Below are 13,527 nucleotides of genomic sequence, written 5' to 3' on the forward strand. Positions count from 1 at the left end.
TCCTTTCTCAGCTTGCAATTTTCTCAAAGCAACTGATTTTTTGTGTGCTTTTCTATAAATGTATTTGCAGTATTTCAAAATGCAAAATACAAAATCTCTTTGAAATTCATGACTCCTTGATGATGAGGTTCAATTTTCTGTATTGTTTGCCTTAACAAGAGAAAAGCAATAAAGAGCAAAATTAAAAATATCTTTTAGGATTGAAGTTCTCCCACGAAGATGCCTTAATTTTGGTGAGGTTTCTGTAGCTAAATGACAAAGAAAAGCATTTGGGTATGTGTGTACAACCTACCGGAAAGGAGGTTGCAGTGAGGTGGGTGTTGGTCTCTTCTCCAAAGTAACAAGTGATAGGACAAGAGGAAATGGCCTCACGTTGCACTGTGGGAGGTTTAGATTGGATATTAGGAAAAATTTGTTCACCGAAAGGGTTGTCAAGCACTGGACCAGGCTGCCCAGGGAAGTGGTTGAGTCACCATCCCTGCAGGCATTTAAAAGACGTGTAGATGCGGTGTTCAGGGACATGGTGTAGTGGTGGACTTGGCAGTGCTAGGTTAACAGTTGGACTCCATGATCTTAAGGGTCTTTTCCAACCTAAACAACTCTGTGATTCTGTATGTAGTTAAGGACAGCATCAGTGTTTCACGCCAGCTTTCTGCAGCCTGGGGTTGGATCATTTGACAGACAAAGAGCCGTTGAACCACCCAAGGCGCGCGTTGGGCGATGGCCCCGTGGCAGGGGCCTGGCGAGGTGCCCCTGCACCTCTGCTCCAGGCAACCCAGGACGGTGACCTGAGCTACCGGACGCCACGCACCTGCTTCTGCGGCTCTGGGGAGGATTTTGAAAACTCACTTTCCCCATTGTGAACTCTTTATTTCTCCCTCTAACGTCATGGAAATGGAGCGAACGGGGCGGGGGACACCTGAGCTCATGACACGGAGAAAACAGCGACACCGAGACGTCCGAATGCGTAAGTCAGAGACGCGGGCCGAGCCAGTTTTCCTCAGACCCCTTCCTCTGAGGTGGGTCCCGGCAAAGCCCCTGGGCGGCTCGGAGCCGCCGGGCCGCTCCGGGGCTGAGGCAGCCCTGCACTAACCGGGCGCGGGCCCTCAGCCGCCGCCCGCCGAACCGGACTACGCCTCCCAGCAGCGCCGCTCCGCGCGGGAAGTGCGGCGCCGCCCGCCCCCGCGGAAGCAGCTGGGTGTGGCGGGCGAGCGCCTGGCCCCGCCCCGCTCCCCTCAGGCGCCGCGGGAACGGTGCCCGCAGGAGCCGAGCCGGCGGCCGGGCGCAGGGACGAGAGCAGGGACAGGGCGGCAGCGGCCCCGCGGTCCCCCCCCACGCCCCATGCAGCCGCGCCGGAGGCGGGACTCCTCGGTGCCGCGGTGAGGGAAGGAGGAAGGTCCCGGCTGCGCTCCCTCCCGCGCCTCGGCGGTGTTTCTCCGTCCGGGGAAGCGCTGTAAATGCGTGGCCTGTGGCCGCTCTGCGTCGCCCTGGGAGCCGTCGCGGCGGGCGCCGCCGCGGGCGGGGGCGGCCGACTGAGCCCCGAGCGCAGCGCGGTATGGGGGCCCGGGCTGCGGGCGGAGGCTGCCCTCCCCGCTCGCTATTTTTACGTGCAGGCCGTGGACGCCGAAGGGCAGAGGTAAGCGCGGCGGCGACGGCGGCTGCTTTTCACGGAGATCGCGGGCAGAAAAAGATCTGAGGGATGGGTTAAAAAGTCACGTTCCCTGCCCACCGACCCCCTCCCGGTCAGGAGCGGGAAACGAGTCAGGCGGGGAGCGGCAGAGCTTTCTACGTGCCCTTCCCCGGGCATCAGCCCCCCCCGCGGGTGCGTGGGTGTGCGACTTTACCCACGTTGGGCAGCCGCTTAAATATTTGCGAGCCCTGGGTCCAAATCGTAGTTGCTGGGTTTCTTGTGAGGGAGCGAAGCGTCCTGCTCGCTCCCCGCCTTGAATCGCAGCAGTGCCCCATCCTCGGCGAGGCTGACCTTGCCTGCCCACGTCCCAGCTGAACCACTTTCACCTTTTAGGCAGAAATTTACTTGGGATTTTCTTGTAGAACGGGAAGGTTGGAGGCTCCCTATGTGACTTTTTCTGTATATCACTTAGAAAAAGCTAATTAATCTTTTTAGGAGTATCAAATCAAGTGTCAATTAACTATCAAATAAAGGGGATGAGATGAGAAAAGAGGATGAAAATGTTCAACAGCAAAACACACATATTAGTCCAACTAACGATTTATGATTTATTCTGCTTTGTCAAAACCTTAACAATGACTAATATATTTAACTTATGATATACCTGCTCAGGCGTCCTGCTTGTTTCCACTGTTAGTAACATCAGTATTTCTCCTAAACGCGTAGGCACAAGATCAGTAGAATCATTTAGGAATTACTCTGTCGGCCATTAGGTAAACTTCATGGGAAGGAAATAGGTAAACTTAGTTTTCAGAGGACACTCATGTCTTTCCATTTCTACAGGAAAGAAACCCTAACCATACAAGCTAGATAGGAGCTCAGAGTGCTCCATCCAGGTTGTCCAGATTACATGCACTGTGGCATGTGCAAGTCTGGAAGCTGCCAATTCAGCTTATTTTGGGGAGTAAATATTTCCTGCGTTTAGTTGAACTGGCAGCTCTCTAGTATGTCTGGTCAAGTTTCAGGAAAGGTGACCAGGCTGCTGGGCTGTAATCCGTTAGTCCAGCCACTCCCACCACCTCTCTCTCTATCCCAAGCTGTCCCTACATATTTGGGACAGTGTTTAAAGAGGTGGAAGAAAGTTGGCAGATACAGCATTTTGTTTGTGCCAACTTTGTTAATACTTCAATGATATGTGATAACTTCATGATTTTTCAAATTTATTCTGCTTGGTTTTATGGAGATTTTTCTATGATTGGTGTATGGTGAAATTTAATGTCAAAATGTTGTAAGTACACATTGAATTACGTGTTCCTACTATAATGTTTTTTCTCTACCAAGACACTGGCATTTGTAATATCCTCTTTTTTCCCCTGTATGACCTACCATAGTGATTAAGAAGTTTAACTTCATTCTTTACTTCCTCAAATAATACCTGGAAAATAAAGTAATCTGGAAACATTTTGCTTCTGTATGTAAGATAAAAGACTTACTAAGCTGCTAAAGTGAAGCTTGTTCTAGTATGTCTTTTTTTAATAGAATCAGAATGGTTTGGGTTGGAAGAGACTTTTAAAGATCATCTAGTCTGACCTCCCTGCCATGGACAGGGACACCTTTCACTAGATCAGGTTGCTCAAAGTCCCATCCAGCCTGACCTTGAACACTTCCAGTGATGGCGCATCCACAACTTCTCTGGGCAACCTGTTCCAGTGTCTCACCACCCTCGTCGTAAAAAATTTCTTCCTTATATCCAATGTAAATCTACCCTTTTTCAGTTTAAAAATGTTGCCCCTTGTCCTGTCCCTACAGGACAGGCCCTCAGTCTACAGGACAAGGACACCAAAATATATCTACCAAGATCCATTTATCTGCATGCTCTCTCTTCCCATCGTTTTACACTTGAGCTACTACTAATCAAGAGCTGTGCTGGATTTTTAAAGGTGCTCTGTTCCCATATAATCAAAGACCGTATTTCCAACACTATTCAACATGTAGGGCACCAAGTGATTTTGGAGGTGTGTTCGTGAGTATCTGAGTGGAACCTTCTTGATACCTAATGCTTCTAACAGCATGAGATGTTTTAGGTAGCCTAACAAAATTCTCTTTGGAAAAATCGTGCCTTGCTTGTGAACATTAGGATGTGCTCATAAAGACCTAGCACGGCTCAGTGAAGTCACTGGAAGTCTGTCAACTTGAAAAGGAATGGATCAGACTAAGAAAGCTGTTGTGTGTTTCCTTTTTTATTAAACTCCCACTTATTCTCTGGGTAGGTTTACTTCATCACCGGGTGAAAATGCATTCCAGGTGAAGATCACTGCTCCTGATGAACAGTTCACTCGGGTTGGTGTGCAAGTTTTAGACAGGAAAGATGGTTCCTTCCTTGTAAGATACAGGATGTATGCAAGCTACAAAAACCTGAAGATAGAAGTCAAAACTGGAGATAAACATGTTGCAAAGTCTCCATATATTTTAAAAGGTAAGAAGCAGCACCACACACAGATTTCCTATCATGGCTTTTTCTCACAAACTGTGTCCCAGAATGTCTTCTATGATTAGCATAGGATTCTGCAGGACCTCAGTCCTTCTCCGGACTATCAAATCCCATTGAAATTATGGATTCGTTATAAGTGTCCTGCGTGTACTATTCAAAATAATAAAAAGAAACAAATGCGGTGAAGCTGTTGCCTAGCAAATATGTGTAGAGGGCTCACACAGAAGCTGATGTAGCTTGACATGACTCCATTGGAATAAAAAAATTCAAACATGTCCATTTAGAGTTGCTGAAGGTTTGGCCCTAAGCAATGAATGCTCAGTGCCTGACCCTTTTTTGTGATCTCAACAGCTCAATAGTGTGACTTATTAAAAATAAAATAATAATTGTGTTCCTGATAGGACCTGTTTACCATGAAAACTGTGACTGCCCTCAGGAGGAGAGCAGTGCGTGGCTGGAAGAGATGAAGTGCCCTCAAATCATTCCACAGATTCAAAGAGACCTAGCAAATTTTCCCATTGTTGATCCAGATAAGATTGCAAAAGAAATTCCACAGAGGTTTGGACAAAGACAGAGTTTGTGTCATTACACCATCAAAGACAACGAGGTACAGAATAGGTTGGTCTGAGGTCCGTATGGGAATTTGGTGGCAAGTCATACAGCTAGGCTGTTTGGCTGTTCCCAGTTGAAAGGCTTCTCGTAGTCTGTTCTTTAAGAAACTTCCTTTGCTTGCTTTTCTGTCCTTGAATACTTTGTAGTTTGTATATAAGCTCAACAATATCTGTCCTACTTTGTAACGTGCTTTTTGTCCACGTTGCAACTGAAGCCACTGAAGTACAGTGAAGGCAAATTACTTTCCAAGCAATCAATATGAGTACTGGGCACAGACCCAAGTCTCCTAAATGCTAATTCAGTTTCCTGTTCTCTGAGTAACATTGCTGTGGAGTGTCACGATCATCTAATTTGACATGCATCAATAAATTATGTTGTGCATAATCCTGAGGTAAAGAAATACCACTTTTAGCCCCACTAAGGATCAGAGCTACAATTCTCTTTAACAAAACTGTACTGACTTCAGTAGAGTTTCTTATGGAAATGAGAACAACGGAACAGAACAGAAACAGGCAACCAGTTTCTGTTTCCATGAGACAGACCTAAAACATCTCTAAAAGCAAGCAAAGCTTGTCCTTTCCTTTTGGTCAGTTTTTTGTGATGAGTTAGAGAGATGAGATTTCTAAAGCTTCCCAGCTGATTCATAAATCTATACAGTCATTCAACCTGTCTGACTGTCTCACTAGTTAAGTGATTAAAAGAGCTCTAAGCTGTGCCAGCTGTTCTCTGAAATGAAAACACCAGACCAGTAAAACCTTTGTTTATTTTCAGGTTTATATAAAGACATATGGGGAACATGTTGGCTTCAGAATTTTCATGGATGCCATACTGCTTTCTTTGACAAGAAAAGTGAGTACATCTGTACAGTCATTTATTCTATACGTCCTAATTTTTAGAAGCCTGGGCTTCACAAATACACCTCAGCGTATTTGTTGCTATTTCTGTTAAAAAGCCCTTCTTGTTCTTTGATTAATAATGGAAAGGTCAGATGGATTTTCCTTGTTTGAAGTTGGCATGTTCTAGAATGCTATCTGATCAGTGTATGGAGTATCACAAATGTTAATTGAATAGCAGGCTTTTATAGGAGAGTTTGATAGATTTGGGCGGAATGTGTTTTTTTTTTTTTTTCTATAGACTAAATAAATCGTCCTGTAGCATCTAATAGAAAATTCTGTCTCTGCTAGGACATTTTACAGGATGACTGAAAAAAACAGGGAATGTATATCATTCTCCATTAAATCCCATATGTTGAAAACAAGATGGGAAGGGTTGAGAAAGAGCACCAAAAGCCTAACAGGTGGCATGTGGGGAAACTCCCTTGATGTACAAGCAAAGAGCACCATGCAGACTCTTTCTTAGGGAAACTTTGGAAAAAACTGCCATTATGTACATAGTGACAAAATATAGCAGGGCTGAAGTTTCAGCACATATGCGATTATTACGTAAAGAGAGTAGTACGAGAAATACAAAGATACCTGAGTTAATGTCTATTTTTGACTGTAAAAAGACAAAGTACTTTGCCTTTTAAAAAGGAGAGAAAGAAGAGAGAGGAGCTACTAAGTATGGAGTTGTTCACCTAGAAAAAATTCCTTAAAAATCTAATAAAAAATAAACACATTATTTATAAGCAGCTGAAAGATAAGATAATTGGTATGGAATAACATGGATTTATCATAAAAAATAAGTCATAACTATATAATTTCTTTCTATAACAAGATAATAGGCTTCCTGTATTGATGTCAGGTATCTTAATTTTAGTTAGGCTTTTGAGGATAAGTCTCACAAGTTTCTCCTAAACAAGATAGGAAAACTTTGCCAAGAAGAAACTACTGTAACCTGCTTGAAAAGCCTTACTTAAATAATAGTTGCCAGTGTTTCCAGGGAAGTGAAAGGTGTCACAAATGTATTCTTCAGAGATTTGTCCTAGGTTCAGTCCCCATTTAAAAACTTAAGTTTTATGTCGACTGAATGATGGACTAGAGAATATGCTTATTGAATTTTCAGATAACAAAAATGAAAGAACCTGCAAGCATCTCACGGTACAGCATCATAATTAAAAATTTTCTTAACAAGTAAGAGAAATTGTATGGAAAAATGCATAAAATAAAGTGAAAAGGGCAGGATACTACACAAAGGCTGGATAAGTCATATCCTTATGACACCTATTTAAAATAGGGAGTGAGTGGTTATTTTCTGCAGAAAAGTGTAAAGGTTACAGTACCACAAATTTAACATGAGTCAACAGTGGCATGCTGTTGCTAAAAGCTAAACACACACATTAACAGAACAAACACATGAAGGAAATGTAAAATAATCTTTCCACTATACTCAGGATTAGTGATGGATCAGTTACGCTACTGTGTCTGCCTTTGGGTGTCATGCTTCAAGAAAGATTGTTCAATTACTGACATTGCACAGGAGAGTGGTAAGAATGACTAGACATACAAATGAAGATTCGTTTAAGTGGAGATTGTTTCATCTAACAGTGTCTAAGGGAAGACACGAATGTAGCCTTTAATTATCTAAAAGGTTGTTCTATGGAAGATGGAAGTAAGCTGTTCTCGGTATCAGTAGCGTTGGACAAGAAATACTGGAATTAAAGTGCATCGAAGGTATTTATGCTAAATGTTGGAAAAGATTTGCTAACTCCAAAGACAGAAACTGTTTACAGATCTAGAAAACACAATTTGTCTCATCTCCATTAAATACTGCAGGAATTTCTATTAAGACAGTGTCACTGAAAGACAACAGATCTATTGGGTTGGAGAAGATTTAACCTGTTGAATGATTCTGCCATCGAGGATGTAGATAAAATATAATTTTTAGCTTTTCTATGTCCATTATAACCATTAGATGGCACTGTACTAGTAAAGTTTAGTGCTGAAGATTAGAACGTGTAGCCAACCGCCCTTTGAAATGAAGGTACACAATAAAAGCTTTTCTGTCAGTCTGTATACTGAAAACAAAAAGTACTGCTTTGGGTCTCCGTCTTTAGAATTTCTGGATGTCTCTGCCAAAGGTTTTCCTGTGTTGTCAAGTTAGAGACGAGTATCTTCAACCATTTAGGAGGGTGTTTGATATTTGGCAAATTATTAATTTCTATCTCTGTCCATAAAGATAAATTAAATTAATGAAACCTACTTAATGAAACCTATTTGGGGTACAGAAGAATCCTGAAATGTTCGCCTGTGACCAGCCATTCTGATCTGAAGAATAAAGGGGCTTGAGAAGAGAAATGCTTTGATGCATATATACGATGAGGAGTCAGCAATATGTTTAAACTCTATTTTTATGTATATATGTATATTTTAATTTGAGAATTATTAACCTTCATAATTGTTCTTTCTTCAGAGAAGACATTTTCTCATGTAGATATTAAGACAGTTGATGATAACACTTGAACAAAATGTCCTAATCACACACATACAATCATGAGCTCTAAATTATCTGTTAGTAGATAGGACAGAGAGCTTGGAGTCATTCCAACAGTTTTCCAAAAGTGCCAGTATAAGAATCAGATGTTTGTAATAGTAAAATACCTAATTAAGATTTACTGAGGAGGGAGGCAAAAACAAAAGAAAAAAGATTATGTTACAGTATAAAACCTGTGATATGCCTATCTTGTGAAAATGGTGCAGTTCTCATTTCACTTTCTCAAAAAGAACTACACAGCAAGAAGGCTGTTCGGACATGCAAAGACGAGCTAATTTGACTAGGATTCTTTTGCTTTGAAAGAGGCAACTAAGGGGGATGTAGTGGAGATTTGTAATTTAAAAAAATTAATGTCATGAAGAGTGTGAACTAAGAACAGATACGGCATCAGTTCTGCACTGATGTTATACATGCCTTCAGGGTTCTGTAAAACTCAACCATATGTCACCTTCAGCCTTCTGCTCTCCAGATTGAAGTGTCCCACCATTTTCAGTTTTTCCTCACAAGGCAGCTGGTCCATCCCTATCATAGCTTACTTTGTTTGCAAATAGCGGAACTACACACAGTGCCCAAGATGGGGGTGCATCAAAGTTTCATATAGCAGCAAAATTATGCCCTTTGTCCTGTTATTATAACATTTCCTGGCCATCAACAGTATTTTACTTGCTTTTTAGCTGCGACAATGATTTCAGATATGGTTCCATACCACCAACTATTTTAAATAAGTGAGGACATTACGCTTAAGAATTAATAATTCATTTCTGTTACTTCTCTTCTGTTGGATTTAGTCATCATGAATATACAGGGCAAATCAGTTCACTGATGTGACAGAAAACTAATTTACCACTTAACAGCAATTTTCAATACAGTCAACAAGGTGGTTCAACTTACCTTGGAACTATATGATCACTTACTAGATCCCAGTGCTAGCCTGGTACAAAGATTGTGTGGCCAATCATGTGAAGTATAACAAGAAACCATCCTCTAAACTGGGGTGTTCCTATCCCTTAAAAAAAAGAGAGAGCATTTATGTGACTTTGTGCAAATCTTTCAAAAAAAAAAAAAAAAAGATTGTCTTGTAGGCTTTACTCTGTGGTCTCAGTACTTCTAACGTGTTTCTAAACTTTAACGGTTTATTACAGGTACATTAAGTGTATTAGACACCTGGCTATTTTTTCTCTTAGTGAGGTTGTTTTCAAAATGCAAGATACCAGCAGAAGAATACTGCTTTGTATTAAAATGCATTTGTGCCTACTTTCCTTCTGTTTAGGTGAAAATGCCAGATGTAGAATTTTTTGTTAATTTGGGAGACTGGCCTCTGGAGAAAAAGAAGTCCCCACAGAACCTGCACCCCATCTTCTCATGGTGTGGGTCCAGTGAGTCAAAAGACATTGTCATGCCCACATATGACTTAACAGACTCAGTGTTGGAGACTATGGGACGGTAAGAAATTGCCTAAAATTTTCACAAAATTCACAGTGAATGATCTTCCAAAAAGATACTTGTATTAACCATATATTAACTGTTTTACTCTTTATTTATTTATTGAGACATGGGCATTCAATAGGTAGGCAATAACTGTGTAATCAGTATCTTAGCATTAACCAAGTTATGTATTATGTAACATAAATGACATATATTAAAATACTTCACTGTTTCATTTCAAAAATAAAAATTAATCTAAACATGGTGAAGTCACTGAAAACAACACTTAGAGGGAATGTTTCAAGGGTAGGTGTTCTGTTTGTTTGCTTTGTTTCCCCCCCATGAACATGTTGACAACTGGCCAGGTCTCTTTTTTTCCTCATTTTCCTATAATCTTTTTTCTGTACCTTGTAAAGCCTTACATAGCCAGAATTCTTGACCTAGGACCTACCATCTCCCACTTTGTTTGCGGATGATAACTGGCCTTTGTAGCTGCTCTGTTGCTGTCTTGAAACACTACAAAGCCAGCTTCTAAGAGATCTTTGTTACCCACTTTGAGCTTATCATTTCTCTGCATTCAGTTCAGGTTCCTTGTCTTTATTATCAAGACTTTTCCTAAATTTGCTCCTCCCTGCCCCCCCCAATTTATGTGTTTTCATTTAGCGAAGGAAGTGAAATATGCTGTATTAAGCTAGTTACATAAAAACCTTGGACTATCATGACTGCCTCATCACCATTATCAGCTATTGCTTTACCCTGTATCACCTTCATCTGTCTGGCAACCATATCCACTTTTAGCCACTTTTTTCCACGACAACTGACAGGTGCTCTTTCCACACGCCATGTTGTCGATGAACTGATGCTGTCTTGCCACAGGCCTGTGAACTTAACATTCCTTATCTATTTTTATCGCTGCACAAATGCTGATACAATACATATACGGGTGTGCTCGTGACTTACCTTCATCCTTGGTATTTACCTCTTGGTAGTGTAAACTCTTTTAAGTAATTGCACTTAAAAAAATTTCCAGTAGGCTTCACTATTAAATCACTTCTTTCTCCTCCAGAGTCAGTCTGGATATGATGTCAGTTCAAGCAAATACTGGCCCATCATGGGAAGACAAGAATACCACAGCATTCTGGAGAGGACGTGACAGCCGCAAAGAGAGGCTTGAGCTTGTAAAACTGAGCAGAAAATACCCAGAGATCATAGATGCTGCTTTCACAAACTTTTTTTTTTTTAAACATGATGAAAGCCTCTATGGCCCCATTGTTAAGCACATTTCATTTTTTGATTTTTTTAAGGTAAGCCACTAACCATTTTTCATAGAACTGGGTTCTCGGTGTTTCCCATTATCAAATAACTTTGTATATATTAAAGTGATTTTTAGTTTTTCAGCACAACACCAATAACAAGCATGAATAGGCATCCCTCCAGTGGGATTAACTGCTACGTAGGTCTTACACCGAGGACAATAATGTTTGATTTACATCTAAAGGTTCTGTAGAACCTTGTGTAATCTATGTAACTCCAAGTTCCTTTTTATTTCTTTTTCCTGATTCAGCGATCAGGACTACTAACATAACTAACATAGTGGGAAAATCAGTGGATGAAGTGGCACATCTACCCTCACATCCGAGGATGAGCGTCTAAGAATTTCCGGAGAACTTAATTGATGAAGAGGGCATCTCTGTGTACCCTGCACTGTGATGAATTCCAAACTAAATAATAAAAGCTACTTAAACATTGATGCTTGCCTAGCCAATCCTACATTTCTCACTATCAGCAAGTCAGTAATACCAGTGCCCTCAGAATAATATAACCTAACCAAGCTACTTGGATCTTCTGTTTGTTAATAACTTATGGTAATTTTCTTTCCAGTATAAATATCAAATTAATATTGATGGCACAGTGGCAGCATACAGATTGCCTTATCTACTAGCAGGAAACAGTGTGGTGCTAAAGCAAGACTCCATCTACTATGAGCATTTTTATAACGAGCTGCAGCCATGGAAACATTATATTCCATTTAAAAGTGACCTAAGTGATCTGCTAGAAAAACTACAGTGGGCAAAAGAGCATGATGAAGAGGTAAAGATACATTTAGAAGTACTCAGCAATGTTTCTAGACAAAATAGAAAGAGCAAAAAGTGCATTTCTTTAAAACAAAAAAGTCTATCAGAAGGACTTAAAAATTATTGTCATCAACTCTACAAAAAAGAAAAACATTTTTTAAAAAAATACATAATACTGCCCTTAATTTGACATTAAATTGAACTTTGGAAAAAATAAGAGTATTTTCATAAGAATGCCTTACTTTTAAAATTAAGAATGCTTAAATAAAAATAAGTAAGTTATCCTAAACTGTCAACACTATACTTAACTCCAGAATCAATACTGAAATAACTACTATTTTTTTAGAATTAAAAAAAAACTTTAATTTTTTTTAACAGGCGAAAAATATCGCAAAATCTGGACAAGAATTTGCAAGAAACAATCTCATGGGAGATCACATTTTTTGTTACTATTTCAAACTTTTCCAGGTTAGTATATTTTTAACGGCTACTACCACAAAAATAGAAATCCCACAAAAAGAATTCAGGGTCACAGAGCTGCTGGAAATCAGCCAGTCCAGTACTTGAAGCCAGAAAGCAAGCAGCAGCAATTAAGAAGTTCAGTTGGTTTACAAACATTGCATGCAGTTATTTCCTATGAAACCCCTTAAGACAACGCTGGCGGTTTGAGAGAAGCAATCGGATCCCATAAATCTTGGTCTAATCTGCAAGAATATGTTGCCCACAATGATCAAAGAATTCCACATCAGACGCACGCCCTGTGAACCACAGCTGAAAATATCTGTGCATTAGCACCGAGATACCGAAACTCCAGTGAGGCACCCGAAGGGGCTCCTGTCTGCAGTTAAGTATCTGCTTACCCTGTCTGTGACACAGTATGGAGTAACAGATTGTGTAGCCCCAGAGTTTTTACAGAAATACTCAGCTGAGCTGGTGCAGTATTTACAAGCAGATGTACAATCTAACAAGTTTATGAATTAACGATACCTTCCTTCTTTAAAACTAGGAGTATGCCAGCTTGCAAGTGAGTGAGCCAAAAATCAGAGATGGGATGGAGAAAGTGCAGCAGCCTGATGATGACCTTTTTCCATGTACTTGCCACAGAAAAAAGGTACAGCACATACATTGTTAAATGTAAAGTGCTAGATGTCTTCAGCTCACATTCAGCCAAACAGGAACAGTCATCGCCCATGGTATTGGTTACCAGACTATGAACACCTATTGGACTTAGAAATATTTCTTAATGTACTTGCAGGAATACAGTTAAAAATTGAGTTTCCAATTAACTGAAAAATGTTTCTTCTTTCTTGACTACAGGCCAAAGATGAACTCTGACAGAAAGAAATAAAATAATTCTTTGGATATTTACCTACATTCAGAATGCCTTCTTAAGGAAAGAAGAAAAATTTGGATTAAAATGCCAATGGATAATGTCAGTGGATATTATGAAGTTTATTGTATCATGATCTACATACGGAAGAAAACCAAGCACCCTCTGTTTCCTTTTTATCATACAGTGGTTGCAGATAAACCTTGTTCAAAAACATTTTTATAATTTTTTTTTTAAATAAAAACAGTATTTGTATCAGTCATGTGTTACTGTCCTGAGATACCTTGGAAATGCAGATACTTTTTACTCATGCTTGTTATACTGAGTCTACTCACAAGCATGTTCTGCAAAAAAAGGGCAGGTAGGAATTGTCATCTTTTTCAGACCATAACTTTGTTCCTTGTGAGAGAATCAGTATTCTCAAAGACAACGATGTGGGGTTTATAATATATCTTTGTAACCTGAAGGAAAAACACTGTGCTATTGGACACTTTAGGAATATTAGATAAAAGGTTTGAGTTCCATACGATTT

General features: G+C 40.3%; 1 protein-coding gene across 1 annotated transcript; it reads left to right on the forward strand.

The window, feature by feature from the left end:
• The first annotated feature begins 1,208 nt into the window (after nt 1-1,208).
• POGLUT2 (protein O-glucosyltransferase 2) lies at nt 1,209-13,225 on the forward strand. The gene is made up of 10 exons (XM_075526154.1): nt 1,209-1,636; nt 3,901-4,106; nt 4,523-4,728; nt 5,505-5,582; nt 9,436-9,608; nt 10,657-10,894; nt 11,472-11,681; nt 12,044-12,133; nt 12,672-12,776; nt 12,983-13,225. The coding sequence occupies exons 1-10, from the start codon at nt 1,458-1,460 to the stop codon at nt 12,998-13,000; spliced, it is 1,503 nt and encodes a 500-aa protein (XP_075382269.1). The 5' UTR covers nt 1,209-1,457; the 3' UTR covers nt 13,001-13,225.
• The last annotated feature ends 302 nt before the right edge of the window (nt 13,226-13,527 follow it).

This window comes from Mycteria americana, chromosome 1 (assembly GCF_035582795.1).
Source record: "Mycteria americana isolate JAX WOST 10 ecotype Jacksonville Zoo and Gardens chromosome 1, USCA_MyAme_1.0, whole genome shotgun sequence".
Taxonomy (NCBI): domain Eukaryota; kingdom Metazoa; phylum Chordata; class Aves; order Ciconiiformes; family Ciconiidae; genus Mycteria; species Mycteria americana.

Coding starts and splice junctions, on each gene's coding strand:
- POGLUT2 (XM_075526154.1), top strand. CDS start 1,458: ATGCGTGGCCTGTGGCCGCTCTGCGTCGCCCTGGGAGCCGTCGCGGCG. Junction 4,729..5,504: donor ACACCATCAAAGACAACGAG/GTACAGAATAGG, acceptor GTTTATTTTCAG/GTTTATATAAAGACATATGG. Junction 11,682..12,043: donor CAAAAGAGCATGATGAAGAG/GTAAAGATACAT, acceptor TTTTTTTAACAG/GCGAAAAATATCGCAAAATC.